Source organism: Podarcis filfolensis (assembly GCF_964270895.1).
Source record: "Podarcis filfolensis genome assembly, chromosome: 4".
Lineage (NCBI taxonomy): Eukaryota > Metazoa > Chordata > Lepidosauria > Squamata > Lacertidae > Podarcis > Podarcis filfolensis.
Window position 1 is genome coordinate 48,096,418 of NC_139607.1, and position 21,887 is coordinate 48,118,304.

Here is a 21,887-nt window from a genome sequence, read left to right on the forward strand (position 1 = left end):
CCCCTTGTTCTACTTCCGGATATCAGCAAATCCAGCCGCAGCAGTGAGACAAAAGAAACGTAGGTGTATGCCCCGGGAGGCTATGTCTCCTTCAAACCTTCCTCAACTTGCTTAAAAACTGTTCCTGGTTTCCAGCATTCCTGACTCAACACACCATTTACATAAATTCATATAATCTTAGATTGAGACTTACGCAGCCAATATCGCTCGCAAAAGATCATCTGCTACTGGTAGCCTGAAGGACTTGCATATGGTCCTGCACTTGTCGCTGGCCAGCAGTCCGCATCTGCACAAACAGAAATGTTTCTCATGGAATTCATTTTTTAAATGAAAATAGAAAAATGTAAAATGCTTGGTTTAAGAGGTGTCAATATCTGCATTTTAAAAATAGTAACCTGGAAAAGATGGTGGGAAAGCTTTTGGAAAGGAAAGCTTCTTAAAATGCAGTCCGGTGACTGTTCCTTGCCTTCAAGCTGCTCCATTGTGTGGAGCTTTGAGTACCAGGGAAGGCTAATACTCATGCCTACTTATTAGGGTCAAGGGCTACAGCTCAGAGGTAGGACATCTGCTTTAGCTGCAGAAGGCTCCAGGTCACTCCCCAGCGCCTCCAGATCCTGCTCAAACTCAAAAGCTAGATGGGCCATTGGTCTGACTTCGTGTTCCTTTTTCCTAAGCCACCAGTCAACCTGTCCATCTCAGTGCTTCTGCCAGGGCCTCCCCCTCATGCACCCTCAGAGAAGGACTGCAGCTCTCTGGCTCTTCTGGCAAAGGAGAGAAAAGTAAAAGAAGAAACCACCACTAGGCACCAGGCTCGTCTGCCCACCCAAATGACACTCACGCCACGCCCCAGAAATCCCACTTGCTCAAGCACTTTGCCTCCAGGATGCTAAAATGTGCTGAAGGCCAGTGGGAAACAGATTGATATATTCTCTTCCAAACCTGGAGCTTTGAATTAACAGATTGCAGACCAAAACAATTAAGTCAATAGGATTTAAAAATTGTTTCCCTGTAGTAATTAGATTCAGAACATAACAGTGACACTGGATTCTCAGAGCAGCAAAAAGGACAAGCCCTGCCCGACAAAGGGAGGCAAGGAAGATACACTGGGTCTTTCCAAAATGCCGCAAAGGACTTTGAGACAGATTACATATTTTGCCTATGTTCAATGTAAGGAAAGAAGCAAAGCTCTCCGATCACTTAAAGCAGAAGAACACTCCCAAACCACCATGGGCAAAGCAAAGGACTTTAAGGTCTACAATCCAAAGCAGAGGAAGTACTGAACTTACTTCCAAGTAGGTGTGATTAGGATCAGAGTGTGATTCCCACTAATTCCAATGGGAAAATCAACACAGACAGAGATGGCCTTCCTCACTAGGTGAGGCCACCATATTTGCAGGAGGGGCTTCATAGAAATTAATAGGAAAATCAGCTATTTCCTCATACCTAACGGAAACATCTACATCCAGCTGCTTACAAGCCATTAGCATCAGAAATGCAGAAGCTAAATAAGAACAACTGTTTTGAAAGTTCAGAAGCTGTATCCTACTGACAACATACACCTTCTGTAAATATATTATAACTTCCCTGTTACCCACTAGCACCCTTTAAGTACTTAGCTATGTACACAGTCATTCCTTACTTGCTCCGGTCGTTGTACACAAGCATTGCCAAGAGTTGACCAAAATTCTCAAAGCTATTTTTCTTAAGTTGTTCCTGGGCCACTGCTAGAAGATAGGTGGTATCCATTTCATTCTTATCTCTCAAGCTATAGTATCGCCCAAGGGTCATAATTTCATGTTCTGATAACTTTCTATCTGAGATATTCAACAGCAAATTTCTGAGGAAGGAAAAAAATGCATATTATAATTGCTTGCATGAAGTGTACCTGAAAAGAGCAACAAATGTATACAGCATTTTCTGAAGTGGCCTTCCGTTAGTACAAAACTGTGTTGGCACAAAACATACCGCTAATTTTTAACTAGCATCTACACTAAACCTTATTTTCGTTGAGCTTCAACACAATGAAATGGAATGGAAATTAAAAAATGAAATGGAAAAATACATACAGGCATACATCATTTTATTTGTAGGCCGCCTTTCCATAGTTAAAACCATGTTCAAGGTGGCTTACGACATGCAAAAGAACATAATTACAAAAATATCAAAGGTAGTCATAAACAATAAATGAAACACATTGATACAAAAAAAATAATATCAATAACAGCAACAACCCCCCTAGCAAAAACAATTCCCTTAACAATACCCCAATTCCAAAATGTCGTAACTGTGCTAATAATTGTGCTTTTTGCAGCTGTTTTATCTGCTCATCCAGCATAAACACTTTTTTGAATAGCTGCATGTAGAAATAATAACTAATTCATATAACACAGAAACAAATAAATTAATTTTTTTAAAAAAAACAAAAACCCAAAAAAACCTTCTTCAAAAGCCGTTATATTTAAGTGATGCACAATCTACTGATTTGGTAAAAATATTAATGTTATTTTTCTTTTGCTTTCCAGTGTGTTCTGAAGCGGCTTTGCATTAAGAACAAAAAGTAAACTCAATCTGTGTCGAGGCAGCAAAATTTTCTTAAAGCTATCGTGTTGTTAAACTGATTGCACTATAATTTGAAAGTGTTGGTTTGCAAAGTTCTCTTCAAATTATTACACATGTTAAAAAGCACATTGCACAGGATGGGTTTAAGTCATAACAAAAGCCAAATATTTCAAAGAGATGTATGGATGCTTGCTCAAAATCAGTATAACTTCTCCTGATATAAGAAATTCTCAGAAATATAAAACCTCAATATGTGCATGGTACTTTGCCATTTGATTTTCATTTCAATACAAAGACACAACAATCATGCACATTACTTTAAACATCCAAATTGAGTCCCGGGATATGATAAAGATCCATCTGTGCTTACAAAACAGTGCCCAGTTGTAAAATATGTTTGTAGAAAATGGATCAAACCAGGCCATTAAAACATAATGCCAAATCATCAACTGGAGTTACGAGAACAAAATTTGGGGTCGCACTTTAGCTTTCAAGGGAAAAACAAACAAATCATCTGTTTCCAGGCTAGATGGAAAATAAGATAAAGGGCGGGGGGAGCACAGTAACTGGAAGCTTCAGAGCAGAGTATAATTTTTGCATATTTTCTGCCCAGATGAAAATGACTTGGAAGTGGAGTTTGTAGATCCTAGTTTAAACATTTTTACTGTTTCAGGCCAGTGTCCTGCAAAACACTGGAAAATGCCCTTAATTAAAAGACAAGGAGAAAGTGAAATAAGTTTGCGTTTCCACAGGGAGGTTTTGTGTTTACTTTGACAATGTTTCTGCACAAACCTGTAATTATTGCATGTATCAAGAAAAACACAAACATGTATGCATGTTTAGTGACAATTAAATGTGTTTGATGGGATTTATGTAAGTGTGCATAGACTGCAGCCTTAAGGATTTCAAATGACAGAAATTGTCGTATAATGAAAGAACAGGACTGGAAATCAGGAATAGAATATAGGAACAATAAAGTGGGTTTGTCATCTGCTTCAATTTTGCACTCGTCAGTGAGGCTTTTGTGTTCCAACAAGAGCCTTAGGAACAGGGTGAGGTGCGCATCATCAGAACATGCCAGCAACCAGAGTCAGGTGTGTGGACCAAGGCTTGATACCTCACACCTCTTTTTAAAAAAATGGATCTCGGGCAGCTGGAAAACCCTCTGTCTGAATCTTTGGAGAGCAGCTTCTAATCAGAGTGGGAAACGCTGATGAACTGGATGGTCCAAAAGTGTGACTCAGTGTAAGGCAGCTTCACACGTCTGAGGCAGTATACACACCATAGATTTAAAGCACAGCGGCCCTCCCCATAGACTACAGTGGTACCTCAGGTTACAAACGCTTTGGGTTACAAACACTTCAGGTTGCAGACTCTGCTAACCTGGAAGTAGTACCTCGGGTTAAGAACATTACCTCAGGATGAGAACAGAAATCGTGTGCCAGTGGCACGGCAGCAGCAGGAGGCCCCATTAGCTAAAGTGGTACCTCAGGTTAAGAATGGTTTCAGGTTAAGAACGGACCTCCGGAACAAATTAAGTTCATAACCAGAGGTACCACTGTACTGGGAACTGTAGCTTATTAAATGTGCAGGGGGTGGGGTGAAAATGTGCTTTAAGTGTAGGGTGTGTATGCAGCCTGTGTGTATTCATTGCACCTATCATTTATAGCAATGAGACTGCCAAAACTCCACACAATATGTCCCTCCTACTAAAAGCTACAAATTCAGGTCAGAACAAGACTCCATAGGTGCTCCACAGGTACCACTGCTAAGGACCTTGTGTTAGTTAACCTGTTTGTGCTCTATGTAATAGAGAAAGCCAATATCCAACACCCTAGTAGATTTTCTCTCTCTATTATTGATGATATGAACCTCACAGATGATACCCTAAACTTAAACTGCCTTTCGTCTAGGCATTCAGAGACTTACCTAAATTCATCATAATCAATAGTGGTGGTGTGTTGAGGATCAGCAGCTGCAAAAATCTGCTTAATCTCTCTTGATCGAGGTTCTCCTATCGCCTTCAGTTTGTCCAAAATTACGCAGATATTGGCCATAGGAAACTGTAAAGAAAGGGTCCAGGTGAGACTAACAGAACATATATTTAATACATACAAAGTACTAATGCACAGCAGCTTGAAAACTACAGTAGCTAGTTATTCATATCCTTTATGACAAAGACATGCATTAGTTGCATTATATTGGCATTATTTTTAAAACACCAGCACTGAATCCCAAAGTAGCTTGTATAAAAAGTTTTCAAAGTGATGCCAAGTTCAACCTGAGAAAATCAGTGCCAGTCAAAGACATTGTGCTGCATAAGATGTGGCACCCCCTCCACATACAGAAGCCAATTGGACTTGTTGCAGAATCTTACTTCAGCACCGGAAATGGAACAGCATTCACCATTTGGGGATCTTGCACAACAAATCAGAACGAATGTTCAATAAATAGTGGTTGGCATCTAATCTCCCTGCAAACTTTGCTCAATCACATCAGGATGAATGTTCAATAACAGGTTGTCTGGAAGTGACCCTAATGCAACTTTATTGAAACATGGCTATTTCATTAGAATACGTTATAACCCATAACATATGACTTTTTAAAAACAGTGTCCCTAGTGCTGTACTATCTTTTTCAGAATCCTAATTTTATCCCTATTTGGTTGTTCTTTCTCCCAAGGGCTCTTGCACAACTCCTTTGTGGAGAAGGAACCATAACAACTATCAGATGCTCTTATGGATTTTGTTTGGTTAGCTTCGACTCCTTTATCTTTTGCACGGGAAAATTAACTGGTACAGTGCAGACTGTATCAGCAGTTCTCTTTTTTTGCTTTTGCTGATTTATTCTTCCAGGAACAAAGGCAGGATTAGGACATTATGAAAGTCAATCTGCGAGCCTGAATCATCAGGCACAAAGTGCACTCCATGACATTTACCAAAGACATTATTTGGTATGTATCTCGCAGAGAACAGGTTGAGAACATGGACCCGTTTTTCTCACCGGGTCGTTTTCAAATGAGACAACGGTGGCTCTGTGTTGATCTTGGGGGTGAATAAACAGTGGTTTTCAGAGCCACCATTATTTAAGCAAGATAATAAAACTCCATATGCTTTAAAGGCCAAATAAGGATTGGAAAGCACAGCTTGCCTCATTTGCATGTTTCTCCATGTAGTTGAAAGCATACTCATCAGCATCCACCAAAAGAAAGACGTGTCCATGGAAACACACTTTAGCTCCGACATACAGATCCTTTGCTGTGTAGTACTCAGACAGTTCAGCCTTATATAGCTCTTGCCCAGGCTTCTTAACACGACCTCTTTCCAGGAATTTCCCACCAATTATCCCTGTAACAAGAGAACAATAAATAACAAGTTGTATATTTCAGAAAGAAACCAAAGAAACTGCACCCTCAAATTTCCTATCAGCCAGCTGCCCATACCACAATATTTATTTCCACCTTTAAATGCAGATTCCTTGATATGGCCATTTCAGTGTCTGACAAAGGAGTTCCTCATCCTTCCTCCCACCCACAACAACTAAGTACAACCCTCATAAAGTTTCTCCTGCGGGTTGGGAATGGTGTGGGATGCGATACAGGAGCCTGCTGGAGAGGAATATGAACGTGACCCACTGATTTCAATGGGTTGGATTCCACGTTATGTTAACTTAAGGAATTCCTGGAAGTAGGGGAATGGGAAACGTTCCTTCCATCAATTTCTTTAAGTTATCTTATCACCCAAGCCTAGGGTGATTCCCATCAGTCTCCCACACCCCGTCACACATTGTTCAGGAGTGTCTCTGGCCCTCAGGAGAGGTTTTTCAAGGGGCTCCTGTGGCTGAAAGGAGATGGGAAACTTTCCATGCATAAACTTCCCTAAGTTAGTTTATCCTAGAATCCAAGTCATTGAAATCAATGGGAAAAGTTAGTTATCCCTGACCTTTGGGCCATGCAAGCTGGACTGATGAAAGCTCAGTTGAACATGTGGAGGTACCACCTGGTCAACCCCAGATTTACTAAGTACTTTTATATTCTGGTTCATTTCCTGCTTATACCTGCACTCCCAACCAAAAGCCCCAAAGTATGCATTAGGCATCATAAAATGTTTCATATGTATTATTTGGTGATATAAGTGTCATAAAAAGGGATGGGCAATACAATGAAATTCCATTTAGAGTCCAAATTGTAAGTAAATGCAGAACCTGTAATGCTTTATTCAACCTGAGTTTGGTTCAGAAATCTTCCTTTCACAGTAAAACTGAAAGGTGAAAAATCCATTAAGGTAAAATTCAGGATCTGACTTAAGCCTGTAAAAGCATGAAAATTTAAGAGTCAAGAATAGAAGCCAGGTCACAACAGCTTCCTCCCATCTAGTTACTGATGCATATAAGACCATCAGTTTGAGCAGACAGCTGCATTATCTAGTCAACAAAAGCTTTTAATGCCATTATTGGTTCTGGGTTTCTTCACTTAGAGACATTTACTTTCTAGCAACTATAAAATAATTTTTGCAATGAAAAAATATATGGAAAAATAAAACCAATTATTCAGAAGGTACTGACAAAGACAGCACAGCCCAAACTTCTCTCTCTCTCTCCCTCCCTCTCTCTCTCTTTCTCTCCCACTAGTGTAAGGATCTAGGAGGTTGGAGAAGGTGCGGTATTTGGTTTTCAGAAATACAGCACAACACAAAGTATACCATCTTGTTTACCCGAGCACAAACAGCACCTAGGAAAGAGTTTCTATCACTTCCTCTTGTTGCAATTCCCCAGAATGATGGAGTATACCAGACCCAACCTTCTTGTATGAATTTTGATGGTGATGATAAGCAAGTCTGTCCCCATTCCTATCACCACTAGCTGAAGAAAGAATGGCTACTAGTCTTATCAGCTGTTATCACAGATGGGGAATTTGTGGCCTTCCATATGTTGGTCTTAGTCTGAACTCCCGTCATCCCCAACCAATGGCCATGCTGCCTGGGGCTGATGGGAGTTGGAGTCCAATAACAGCTGGAGGGGCACTGGCTCCTAATCCCTGGGTTATCCGATGGCAGTAAATGTCTCTGAACACCAATTGCTGGGAATCACAAGTTGGGGAGAGGAGTGTTGTGTTCAGGTCCCACTTTCAGGCTTCCCAAAAGGATTTGGTCAGCCAAGCACAAGAGTCTAAAAAAAGAGCCAGAAGCCAGCTCACACATCCCTTAGGATTGCCATTTTCATTGCCAATGGAGCCTTCACCCTATTCTTCACACACCAGCAAACTACCCAACTTATTGTCAAGTCTCCCAACCTGTTGGCAGTACCCCCATCTCAAAAGATATGCACAACTGCCTCTGAGGCAACAGGAGCCACAAAGTGCACCAGATAATTATCATAAACACAGGGAGAGAAAAGGGTATAATCCCTTTCCATCACCCCGGCCCCACCCACCAACAATGAACCTTCATCCAAATCCAACAGACTCTACCACCTGTGATCCATTTAGGCCTGGGAACTGCAGTTGCATTGCGTAATCTCCTTAAAAGCTAAACTGCATTAAATTCTCAGACCACCAATACATTACTGAAGCATCAGAAAAGTGCACCTAAATTTGCTTTCCCCCGCCCCCCATACAGCATGCTGCATATTAAATGCCCATACAAAATCAAGTACTCTTTTGCTACCGTGGAAAATGGTGGATTTCAGTTTAGAAATCTCTATCCAGTTACGCAGTTTATGGCCAGAGACAGCAGGAGCTTTTATTGGTGATTAACACCTGAATAAGAACAAATTGGGGTGTGTGTGTGATCTAATTGGAGGAGGTGGCTACCACAATTACAAACCACCCAGATACTAACCAGAGGACATGCAGCCTCTGAGGTTGTGATTTTACACAGCCTTGTATTTAAGGATTTGCCTGCTAGCCATAGGATATCTCCTCATCATAGAAACACCCTCCTTTCTTCCTCTGCTAGCCCCCAACAGACTAGCAAAACATTATTCTGCAGGGCAGGGACTTTTGTAGGCTTGTAGACAAGACTGAGTAGTAACCTATGTGTCCGGGGCATACAAACATGCTACAACAATTTGGGTTTTTAGAAATAAGCAAATGTTTAAAGCTTCCTGCACATTCAAGTCTTCACCCTCAAAGGAGTTTGGCCACTGCATCTCTGCATGATCCATTGTTATGCTGGCACTAGTTCGTTCCAATCCAGCTCTGCTAGGGGTAGGTAATCCTGGGATGGTGCTACCATTTCTAACGCAACAGGTCTGTCTGCCTTCAAATGAATGTGTGTGCCTTGTGTGTCCTTGCACGAGTTATTTCTCGCATTGCTTCCGCCCAACTGACAAAGGTTGTGATCCTTTAAAATAAATAAGTAACTAAGGCCCTTCGCCCTTTCACTAGAATTACCTAGAACTGAATCTGCCTCTCACCTGTATTTCGTTGGGGAGGCTCAAACACTTGAATGGTGTCATCACTCAGATAATAAGAAACAATGAACTTCCGGTCTTTGTCAATGGGATCAGTAGTAATAAATTGTGCAAGAAATCGCAGTAAATTACTTTCGAGGCCTTGCCTGTAATAGCAGAAGAGGTACAAATTCAAGATTTGTCTCCTTTTCCTTTACATGGAGAAGTCCTGCCATTTGTTTAGTAAAACGAATAAAAAGTTAACAGTCTTCGGTCAACTTCTACAACAGTTTGAACCACTGAGAAGATTGCCATTACCTATGCCCAGGTTTTGCCTTTAATGAGTTTGTTTTTGTGTTTCCAAACACATTTTTGTTTGGGGGGGTGGGGTGGAATAACCAACCTAAGCTTAAGCAGTAGAAAAATATCAGAAGCTGTTTACATTCTAAAAAGTGTTCACTCTGTGAAGTATCTGATTAAAAAAGCAGCATACAATTTTATAAACTAAAGCAACAAATTGTAAATGGCACCGCAATAACAATGTATTCTATACCACACCAGACAAGAAACACATGATTTTATGGATCTGGAGTTACCTGGCAGGACACGACTTTACAGAATGCTTACTTGCACGTCCAGGGCCACACACTAAACTCCCACCCCCAGCTCAGGTGAGCTACCAATAAAAGAGAGCATACAGTTGAATGGGATCAAACCAGGCCACAACTTTATTGAAGTGGTTTGGCATAGGCATTGGGTAAGCATTTATTTCCGGGCTGTCTACCGGAAATGACATCAGGGTCAACCCAGCAGCAGGGATTCCTATGACTTACATCAAATAGGGGGATCCCCGCCTCTAAGAGTGCTGAGGCCCAAGCCCCCCATCTGGGCAAATGGTCAGAAGCAACTCCATCACGGATCCCTTTAACGGGATACCCTATTTCTGGAGGGGAAGGCGAGGGTACAAGCCCCCCAACCAAGGCTGAAAATCCTCCGGGTCTTGCGCTGAGCTTGAGCCAACAAAGCCTGGCAATTGTGATCCCACAAAGAAGAGCTGGGCATTGGGGGCTGGTGAGAGCTATTTTAAATCCCTCAGGAGTGGGCCTGAGGGATGCCTGATTGTTCCCGAGAGCCTGCCCCCTGAGAGCCCAGCCCTCCGCACCACTGGCCAATTTGGCAGGCTGACGCAGAGCAGGATTTCAAGCCAGCAGGGAAAGCTGAAGCTCGTGCTCCGGCAAGGATCAGACCTTGACAGCCAGCCCTGCATCGTCAGCAGGAGGGGAGGCACTGGCCGTCCCACAAAGCTACCGCACCACCAAAAAGGGGGTAAGCGGACATGTCTGGGCTCTCCCTCCATCATTCTGCTAATAAAAACTCCCAAGCAAACCATAGTAACACAGAAGCACTGATTCCAAAAAAAGTTTAACAAAACCCAGAATCCCTTACAAAACTGATAAAGCATCACTAGGCAGCACAGCATGTGATTAGACAGTGGAAACAGGAAAAGTAAATGGGAAAACAAAGGAAGGAGAGGACAGCATCCCTCCCCCATTATATACTGGACACTAGCGTGTCACTATTGTGGTTCTTGTTATCTCTTTTAGAGCTAAGCCTTTGAGATTAATGAAAACAGGCATGTATGGTAGGAACACAGACTCTAAATTCTGAAAATCTATTATCTGCTTGACTCATAAGAATTATGAATAATACAAAGCCCTTTTGTAAAATCGGTTGACATAAAAACGTTTAAGGGTAATTTCCCTCCCCCTCTCACTTTCCATTTCAGGAATCGAGGGGAGGGGTAGGTTCCAAATATTGCCTTTGCTCAGGTACCTGTCTTTTTCCATGAATTTCTTGAAGTCTTTTTGGGGTGGTTTGGGAAGCAAGCCCGTGCAGGAGCAAAGGGAGTCCTCTTCAGAGCCAAATCCATGATACGGTGGGAACTTTCTTTCTACTTTCGGAGGAGGTGGCGCTTTGTACGGAATTGGAGTAAAGTCCTCTGTAACACAAAATTGGCAACTGACATTTTACTGTTCAGTTCCTGAATATGTTAAGAACGGCTCTGCATTTGAAGATATGAGGTCTCAATCTAAGGAAACAAAATTGTTCTCCCCTTTTGGCAGATATATTACTGAAGAATAACGTGTGCATTTTAGAAAAGCAAATGTTTCCCCTAAACAGGAAAGCCCAATTTTGAAAATATTTTTCAAGTTGTTTCCTCTGGGAGCATACTGTGATTGATATTTTTCTCTGCTTTCTGTCAACTTCTCTCTATGGATGGGAAAAACCGAAATGTTTCCGTGAGCCTTGGGAGACTGCCAACAAACAAAAGTCCTTCTTATCTATGCAATGGGCTCAGCCTTTTCAAACCTGTCTTTTCCACTCTGTGTTCTTTTCTTAAATGCTGCCTTAATCCCGGTGAATTGATCTCCACTCATCTCATAAACATAATTTACTCATTGACATCATTACCATAGTCAACAATGTGTAACTTCCATGGAGGACCCAACCTTTTACATAGTGACTGCCGGGTTAAATAAAACTATTTGGGGGTTAAGCCAATTCATTTCCATTGAGTTCACTTGGTTTATATCAGTACATTTTTGCTGTTTAAAAATAATAATCATGGACAGACATCCACACATGGCGGTTGAAAAAAAACAAACAACCAGATCTAAGAAGGATGCGTGTGCAGAATTAGAAAGTAATGGTGGGCATGTGTCCTTTGAGAAGAAAGAAATGTAGCGTTTTCCAATGTATGGGTAGCCTGGTGCATCTGGGTTTCAGGGCTTGCATAACAAATACGACTCTGATTACAATCTCTCTTGCATACCAACAGTGCCATCTAGTGCAACGCTAGCAGATGCACTAAAGAGAACTTGCATGTTGAAATGGCGTCCCAAAGGAGGCCAAAAAAGCGGATGGGCTGGGGAACAGCTTACTTTCTCCTACCAGGCAGTTCACAGACTACACTGGCTTCAGTCTGGGATCAACAGGGATATATTGTTCAATGGGCCCTGAATTAAGAGAAGCTGCTTTCCTCCCCCAGGGAACATTTTTGCCACTTTGCTTGCTCAGGAGGTGGGTAGTGACAAAAGCCTTCCCCCAAAGCAGCCGCAGATTTCCTTTAGCTGAAGGATGCCAGGTAGAAACACTGAGGAATGTTAGAGACAAGGAGGTATAAATCCTAGCAAAAGTTAACAACCTTTTAATACCACCTATCTGAATTATTTAGGGTGATACTTAAATCTCCAACTGCATTCAATGATAATTAAAAGGGCTGAACTTTAACTGGATGAATCCGCTATTTTCATTTTTCAGTTTTAAGTGCAGTATGCCCACACTTCCACATCAGTTTATGCTTTTTATTATTATTAAAGTGCTCCCCAAACTTCATATGCATTTTAATGCACATTCCTCCTAATACAGAGATGCATAAAATCATGCATGGTGTGGTTAGAGACAGATTTTCTCCCTCGTATTATTAGAACTCGTGGACAGTGAAACTTAGTGTTGGAAGATTCAGAGCAGACATCAGGAGGTACTTATTTACACTCGTTGGCATCCATCTGTCTCAAAAGACAATGCAGTGCACCTCCAGGGGCAAAGTCAAACCACTGGAGTATCACAGCACCCACTGTGGCTGCAGAGACCAGTAACTCATAACTGCTGCCTCCCACATTGTTTTTGCTGCTTTGGCAGCACTGAAGTTATCTCTCTGGGGCACAAGCCTGGGCAGTGTGTATAGAGGTCCTGGGCTGCCCAGACGACAATTCCCCCCTCTTGGCCTCGCTGATGTGGTCCAGTATGTCATCTACTTCCTCACCTAAGTAATCAATGTTGAAACTTATGTCAATCTAATCCTGAAATAATTGCTGGGTTAACTTATATAAATAATTTACCACAAATAGATAGGAGCAATCTAGGTAAAAGTAATTTATACTGCATAAGAAAAACTGCATTATATGCAGATTTAAGTATATTTACTTGGAAGTAAGTTTCATTGATTTCAATGAGACTTACATTCAAGGAATTATGTTTAGAACTGTAGTTCCAATCAGCAATATATTCAGTAACTGATTAGGGGTGAAGTCAGCAGAGAAATATTTTTTCCCCTCAAACTGTAAAGTTATCCTGACATTTTCTAAAGTAATGAAAATATAACAGCAAATGACAACAGAAATGCCAGTAGATTTAGTGCAATCTGTGATAATTAGGATTTCACAATAGTACAATCAACTTGTTATTTTCTCTAAGCAATGATGTTTTTAAAAGAATGTGACAGAGAACAGCTTTAAAAAGATTAGTTAATATATATCTCTGTGCTGAACACATCTGTCGTCTTTTGGTGAGTGGAGAAAGTTTCGTTTTTGAACTCAAGTAATTTCTTGTCAGAGAGATAATGCATGGCACTTTGCCAAAAAAACAAAGCAAAACTTCCAATATATCCATCACATGCAAATATATAAACACTGGCTTTAAAAGATTACTCCAATTTATAGTGCATTAAAAATAGAGTTGTTGGGAAATTATGCCTCGAGGGGAATCCACGCAGCCCCAGGTTTTGTGGGGAAATGTAATAACATCTGCCTAGAGTTCAGTTGTGTTCCAGAGGTTTCCCCTGTCACCTGGAATTCACTAGAAGCCTCTAATCATGAGGGTGCATAGGAAGCTGCCTTACGCTATTTGTAATCTAGCCCAGTATTGTCTTCTTTGACTGGCAGAGGACTTTCCCATCGCCTTCTAACTGACCTTTTAACTAGAGATGACAGAGGTTAAACCTGGAACCTTCCGCATGCAAACCAGGTGCTCTAAAAGTGAGCTATGGTCCCTTCCCATAACCCTGTGGTAGGCTGATTATGTAATTGGCTATTTACATAATATCTTTTGTACCCTGACATAATCTGTCCAGAGGTGAGCACAGTGCAGATTCTGCTCTTCCTCCTGTCCCCATTGAGTTATTTATTTCTTGTTGGGTATATTTATGATCCACCCTTCGCCAAATGGTCCCCTAGGGCAGGAACGTACACATAGCATTAAAACTAAGTTTTATGTTGTTTCAAAGCTATCGATCGGGGCAGGCCCTATGTGTTTGGTGCAGCCGACAGCAAGTGTGAAGGGCACAGATTGTCCTGCCCGTGCACAAGAACTGCTGTCTGCCCACAAAAGGCTTCGTTCAGAACAGAAGTCATAATACGTAAGCTTGCTCAGATCAGTCACAAATGCCTGGCGTAAAGAGATGGTTGAGAGTAGCAATCAGGTTAGAGAATTGCCAAGGGGGGTGGTAAATGAAAAAGAGGTCATATATGTACAACTGATCCGCAGAGCAAGAAACTCTGGCTGGCGCTTCTGAGACCAAGAAAGTCCATCTTTCAAGCTCTCTTCTTTCCTCCTGTTACTCTGGCTCACACAAACAGAGCCCACATGTGAGCCGTTAAAAACTTGGTCACCACAGGAAATAATGTATGAGGTGGCTATGATCCCTAAAACACACAGTCAGTTCAACATAATTAATATTTTTTCCCCTAGCATATTTTAAAACACTTTGTTGGTCCAAATTCTCTCTGTGTATGTTATTACTCAATACAGTGCCTCAATACCATCTGGTCCAGATTCCAATGAAAGAAATGTAATACCACTGAGTGGAATTCAACTAAGTTTTACACAATGTAGACCCGCTGAAATTAACGGACATGACCAAGTTAGGTCCATTCATTTCCATATGTCTACTCTGAGTAAAATGTTGTTGAATACCACTCACTGCTTTTAATGGTTGTGGATAGCATCCTTCTGCTCTAATCTAGCAGTTGGTGTCATCAGTGTTAAGACTAGTAAGGTCTTCTCCATCCGTTTAAATGGTGGACCCATATCTGCATTGTACAAGTGGAGCTGTTTCATTTGCTGAAGCAACTAAGGCAGCCAAAACTGCAGGAATTCCATTATTCCTTCACTGGGCATAATCTACATTTTTGCTTCTTACTAAATATATTGTTTACATAGATTTCAAACCTAAACCTGTCCTAGGAATACAAAACTACTCAAAAATATTTTTACCAAAAAAAAAGACACCCTCCCCAAAAAATAGCCACTCCATGTAAATCCACAGTTCAAAATTAGTACATAAAAGTATCAGTACTGTTACTTACTGACTCCATACTTTGTCCTATAATATTCTTTGGTAAATTCATCACAATCGCAGAGAACTATCTTTCTTCCCCAAACATTGATTACTGACCCGATGCTCAGGTCACAGTCTTTATAAAATTCCTGGTGCACTGCTCCTGTCTAGCAATGGGAAGGAAAAATACAGAAGTCTGTATGAATCTCACATTGAAATGAAAGCTTTTTTTGGAAGTGGAAACTTGGCATAACATAAAACAGGTGAGTGTAATAAAATGTTTTATTTCACCACCACCACCACCATCACCTTCATTCCAACAAATGCTATAATACAGAAACAGAAACATTGGATTTTGTGGTGTGCATTTTTTTTTTAAAAAAAAGGAATCTTGCTTGCTTCACATAGCACATACGTGGAGATCAGAAACAAATGAAGTTGCATTCTGTAAAGTATAATTACAGAAACTAGCTTACCTTACGATTGTCCAGAATGTAACGGCCTTTATTTCCTACTAATCCTCCAAACACATTCAGGACTGTCCGATCTGTGATTGTACCAGGCTGGTACAGTCCAATTGGACCATACTGGGGGCGGGGAAGGGAGAGGAATAGGCTGTTAATATGTGTAACTGTCAAGGCAACATAAGAGAATATCCTGCATTATCTGGTACCTGAGGTTCTACAAAATACAAAGAAGCCACCTAATGCCAGGTCAGGCTACCTGTCCACCTGGCACAGCATTGCCAACTCAAGCAGAGGTCTTTTGCATCACCTGCCACTGATACTTTCAGCTGGAGATGCAAGAAAGTGAACTTGAAACCTTCTGCCTGCAACACATATACCACTGAGCTACAATCTGCACTCTTATTCCATATCACTATTATCTTACTTATTTCCATATATTTCTATATATTTCTTATATTTCTATATATTGCATTTTTATATATTTATATTATACATTTCTATATTTTCTGATATTTATATTAGCTTATTTATTTTCATACATTTCTGCTTTCTCTTACAACCAAAGGTGGCATAATGTGGTTTCCCTTTCTAAACCACTGAGCCTCATGGGCTTGCCAATCGGCGGTTCAAATCCCCACAACAGGGTGAGTTCCCGTTGCTCTGTCCCAGCTCCTGCCAACCTAGCAGTTCAAAAGCACGCCAGTACAGGTAGATAAATAGGCACCGCTGAAGTGGGAAGGTAAATGGCGTTTCCGTGCGCTCTGGTTTCCGTCACAGTGTTCCGTTGCGACAGAAGCGGCTTAGTCACGCTGGCCTGGCCACATGACCCGGAAAAACTGTCGCGGACAAATGCCGGCTCCCTTGGCCTGAAAAGCGAAATGAGCGCTGCAACCCCAGAGCCCAGGGGTCCTTTACCTTTACCTTACCCACCCAGGTACTGAATAGAGGTAAACCTGCTTAAAATAACCAAGGTGGGAGCCTCAAGTGCCTTCAGACCATGCCCTGGCCATGCTGAATAAAATGATATACGTGAGCTTCTGAATCCACTCTGACATCAGAGGCCAAGCATGATAAAGGAAGAGATGGGTGAGATCTGCGGCTGTTGCTATGCAGGCAACAGAACTAACAGGCCATAAAGGATATTTCTGAATTATGAATTAAGCCACTAAGAGTTTTGCACAAAGGCAAAATTCAGTGTCACCGCTTGCATCCCATTCTACATTGCAGTAGAGGCTCCTCCTGCAGTGCCCCCACGGCTCTGCACCCAGTGCAACCAAACCAGTCTCGCTCCCCTAAGTCCACCTCTGGGAACAGATTAGAAACTACCTTATACTGAGTCAAATCATTGGTCCACCCACCTCAGTACTATAAACAGTGACTAGCAGTTGCTCTCCAGGATTTCAGACAGGGGTCTCTATCAGGTCTACTCAGAGATGCTGGGGATTGAACCTAGCACTTTCTGCATGTAAAGTAGATGCTCTACCACTGAACTATGGCCCTTCCTAAAGTAGAACTTTCCAACATGGGGGAAAACTCTTAGCCTCCCTGCAAAAGTGGTTTTGACTTTTACTCAGGGCAGCTGATTAGTCACTATGGATAGCAGGGTCCTGGACCCAATGGACCTTTGGCCTGATTCAGCACTGCTCTTCTCATGTTCTTCTCCCATGGAAATGAATAGAACATGGACCACAGGTGGGTAGTTGGCATCTAATACACCCCAATCATCTTAGGAAACAAATGAATAATGACTACCACCCATAGTTTTCAAATATACATAATTTACCTTGGGTAGCTTCTTCCTATTGAGGAATAAAGGCACGGCATCCCGACCTGAATTCAGTGGTATCACTTCTTTTATTTCAATGGTGTCATCGGCCAAAAAATAATGTAGCACCACTTCTCGGACATCCCCAAACATGCTTTCAGTGTCATCCCAAACGCCATAAAAACGTAAAACGTGTCCGTCATGCTCCAGAAATTGTTGAAGTGTATCAAAGCGCTCATATGGACGTAAAGGTTTCATACTATCTATCAACTGCAGGTCAGGAGAGAAGAGGTAAAAGCTTTTCTTATGTACAGAAACATCTAGTTTTCATGATAAGCATTATTTCTAAACATTTCAGCAGCTTTTAAAAATGTATTCCTTACAGGAGCCACAAGGGTTAGAGTCAGGAACGCCCACTCTCTGTTGCGCCTTGTAACGAGTCATTCAGGATTTTCACAATGCTGGGGTATATGTCAATTGGGTTAGAGCAGGTATAATATATGCTCAATGTAAACAAGCATCTGAATAACACTTTCACCATTAAAACAGTTTCCATAAAGTGAGGTGCTTGAAATCCACTTTTAACACCAACTTATAAAACTGAAAACCCTCAGTAAATAGCAATACTTCTATGACTACCTTACCATCAGATGACATTTTATTTTTAGCTATGTAATTACCTGTGGAAGGGGTAAAAGGTATGGCTTTTTTTCCCCTGAAGTTTGTCCTCCCCATATAAAACAATACTAAACAATAAACTAAACTGTGCAGTCCTTATTAATCAACTGGGGGGTGTTTCTGTTCTCAAAGGGGACCTGTTAGTATTCTTTAAAATTATTAACTTAACTTGTTAGATCAGGGAGAGCATGAAATGGAGATGGCAGAGAGAAGGACAAAGGAGAGTCAGGAGTGGTGGGTGGAGGGGCTGGGAAAGAAAATATGTGAAGAAGAAATTGTTCATGTCCAGAGCTGGAACATCCTAGTGATGAGACAAAACAGCCTATGGGAAGTCCATGTGGTACCCTCCAGAAGCTGTGGACTACAACTCCCATCAGCCATCAGCCTCAGCCAGCATGGTCAACACCAGGAATGAGAATTGTAATCCAAAACACCTGAAGGTTACCACATTGCCTACCCCTGCCCTAGGCATTGCACGAGTAGCATCAGAATAAGCTTGTGTACTTTCAGAAGGCTGAACTTTTACCTTCAAATTACAATTAAATAAACCTGGGTGAATTGGGAGCAGAGGAAAGGAAGAATGAAGGAAGCACAAAGCAAAGAGAACCTTCTAATTTCTTCAGAACACTTACTGCTAATATTGTGACATCACAGAAGCAAAATGCAGAAGGGGCAAGAGGAAGACTGGGAAAGGAGTCAAGGAGGAAGCAGGGATCCAAGATAAGAAGGGATGGGAAAGAAGATCTTTTTGCCTCCCTATCAGCACATGGGTCCCAGCCACTGGTTAATCTGCCTTGATGTTGCAAACTCGAAAAGTAATCATCATAAAACATTAAAAACTAATGCAACAGCTGTGAGGAAAGAGAGAATTTCGTTTAGTTGGGAAGGACGTAAGTGGTAGGAGAGCTGTGGATATAGCAGGCTAATAGCCAAAGCAGTGTAGTAAATAAGAGCTCTGGACTTTGGCCAGGAGGAGCTGAACTGAAATCTTTTTGCTCAGCCATGAAACTTAGTGGGTGGCCTTGGACAAGTCACTCTCTCTCTGTCCATTGCACAAAGTTGTCGTGAAGCAAAAGTGGAACAAATTCCAGGTAAACCAGCCTATGCTCCTTGAAGGAAAGATGGAATAAAAGCATGATGCAAGTAATAACCTAGAAGATGTCAGTACTCTGAGGAAAGTTTCTCACAGGACCTGGGGACCTGAAAGTACGTGCTGCTGCTAAAGGGAATGAGTATACAGAGTGCAGGGACTTTGAATTTCACAGACAGACAATAAATCATTATACCTTGTATTAAAGATGACCATAACAAACCAATATTGCTGTTGTTAAACAGATATTTCACAAGATACAAAGAGATGAAGACATAAAAAGTAACAATATGGTAGGTGTTCACTTGGTGGACGGGGGGGGAACAACCCATAAAGAAGGTGAATCTAGGGTGCCACCATTGAGAAGGCCCTTTCCCTCACTTCATTTGGTGGGGACACACAGAGCAAGTTTCCCATTATATGGGGTCTATGGATTGCTTGTGTTTATTTATTTCATTGCTCATTGCTACATGTACATCTCCACTTTTCCCTTCAAGATGGCATGCATGGCTTTCTCCCCCACCCCATTTCATCCTCCCAACAACTCTGTGAGGTAGTTTAGGCTGAGAGATGATCACTGGGACAAGCTCTGGACATCATGGTGAAATGGGGATTTGAATCTGAGCCTCCCAAATCCTTGTCTAACACTCTAAACACCACACCACATCACTGTTATTGACTACTACTATGCTTTTCATGTCTTTCTTCTGTGGCTAATTTTTATGTTGATTGTTCTTTGTAACTTGCCTGTTTTATTGATAACAGATTTAACTTTATTTTTCAAGAAAAGTGGAGTGCAAATGCCAACACACAGAGCTAAAAGATACTACAGGCGCCACTCACTTATCAGTGAAATATACTGTTGAAGGAGTTATATTCTACAGTGCATTATTATAACAATAGAGAGATGAACAATTCTTTAAATCTGCCATGGACTGACGCAGCAGTCCTCCTGGAGAATAGATCACAGTTAGATTTGCCCGATTTAGCTGGGCTTAAGATATACATTCCCAGTCAGTTATTTTACATGCCAGCTAAAACACCAAGTATGGTAAATAAATAACAATGGCCATATAAATAGAAATATAGCTTCCCCAGCAGTTGTTATATGCAGTTCAACTAAAAACAGTTCCATCACAATTCCTTTTAGAGACAGAGGAACGGATAAGGGAGGAAGATTAACAATGCAATTCCATACATGTCTACTAATAACTACCTACATGTCTTACTCAGAAGTAAACAGACATACAGGAGATTGCACTGTAATCCAATTAAGGCAATATAAAGCTATGCTCTGTGGCTTATTGTCATCAATTTGCAGTGCAAAAGATTTTTATTTATTTATCAAAATTTGCAGTTCGCAAAGGACAAAGAATCACCACCCTCTTCCTACAGTTTCTGATTCTTTTTGCCTCATGTCATCCTGCAAAAGAACTGTAATGCTGGCATAAAACAGGACAAACAATACCATAGAAAGTGGCTTTAAATGCATCTAAACGTTACTAGTATCAATATGCTTAAACTAGGATCACAATAAAATTTGCCATTCAGAAGGTTGCCATTCAAAAGTTAGATTGTTGTCATCCCAAAATATATTACAAATTGGAACTATAATAGTTCTGCATGTTCATGCTCATATTTTAGACTACAGCTAGGTTTCTGACAAACGACACTGAAGGTCATCAGTAAAATGTAGAAGGCAGGTTAAGCTTGGCCAAGATATGACAGATCAGGAGATTTATTCTACTTAATCTCTCTCTGGAGTATTTATTTATCACTATGTTTCTCTCCCAGGCTTTAAAACAAACTTGCTATGAATACATTACACCCTCATTCAGCAAAACAAAATGTCTACCAAAACATTCAGTGGGATCAGCAGGAAAACAATTGAATTGGAATTGTACTACAAGGGATATATAGATGGACAAAGCAAAAGTTTCATATACTGGGGGCTTTTTTGCATTTTTTATTTATTTTAGAAACCTGAAGGCCTACACTCAGCATCAATTGCATCAGTAAGTAAAATCTAGCTCACATCTTCATAACAACTTTACACTGCCTTTCTGGTTTTTGCACCCTAGGACCTAGGTATGCTTTTCCCGCAACACTCAATGACTATCTGCTTTTCCTGGCGGATGCTACCCTCATTTTCAGCATTCCATGACTTAATCTGTCCACTTAGGAATAAGAAAATATAAGAATATTCTCTGACATCACAGCTACTCAACCTTTGGTCACAAGGGAGTTGCAGAACAGTAGGAAAAATTCCAGCTGCTTCTTGCCCGCGTCTCTACAACCCATTTCCCCACAATTATTTCCTTAGCTCTCTGCTTATATATGTATCTCTTCATAAATTGTTCAATTTCCCCAACCATGTGTTGTCTAGCTGTTACCAAAGAATCTCTTTCCCTCCTCCTCTCAACAATATCTCACTTCCCATTACTTCAGCTCTGTAGTCTGAACTTTCTCCTCTTCCATTCTCCTCTTTCCTCCATTCCATTATCTCTTACTACTCTTCCCTTGACACCCTCTTCACCCTATGTCCCTCTTCACCCTTTTCATTATCATTGTTCTTCCTTTGGTCTCTGCTTGCTAAATTCCTTTTTATTTCCCCTTCAGGCTCCATCTTTAGTCCCATACTCCAATCCACCGCTTTATTTTCCAATGTCTTTCCCTAGTTCTCCCTCAGGTACAAGAAACTTAGGTATCCTTTCCCTCAGTTTCGCAGGCCCTCTGGTTGCTTACTGGTATCCTGCAAGATAAACTAGCGCTTTTGTGAAATGAGTGGTTTTCAGCCATAACATGGGACCTTTCCTCATC

At 41.2% G+C, this 21,887-nt stretch overlaps 1 protein-coding gene across 1 annotated transcript in view; it reads right to left on the reverse strand.

Annotated features, from left to right (window-relative positions):
* The window catches only part of EFHC2 (EF-hand domain containing 2), a 53,074-nt gene that overhangs the window by 8,334 nt on the left and 22,853 nt on the right, over window positions 1-21,887 (reverse strand). The window contains exons 5-13 of the mRNA XM_083612561.1: window positions 17,318-17,569; window positions 15,544-15,654; window positions 15,096-15,234; window positions 10,783-10,948; window positions 8,974-9,116; window positions 5,710-5,906; window positions 4,489-4,622; window positions 1,640-1,837; window positions 194-286 (exon numbers count right to left, since the gene is read on the reverse strand). Of these exons, the coding sequence (XP_083468687.1) occupies window positions 194-286; window positions 1,640-1,837; window positions 4,489-4,622; window positions 5,710-5,906; window positions 8,974-9,116; window positions 10,783-10,948; window positions 15,096-15,234; window positions 15,544-15,654; window positions 17,318-17,569 (1,433 nt within the window). The remainder of the gene's footprint in view (window positions 1-193; window positions 287-1,639; window positions 1,838-4,488; window positions 4,623-5,709; window positions 5,907-8,973; window positions 9,117-10,782; window positions 10,949-15,095; window positions 15,235-15,543; window positions 15,655-17,317; window positions 17,570-21,887) is intronic.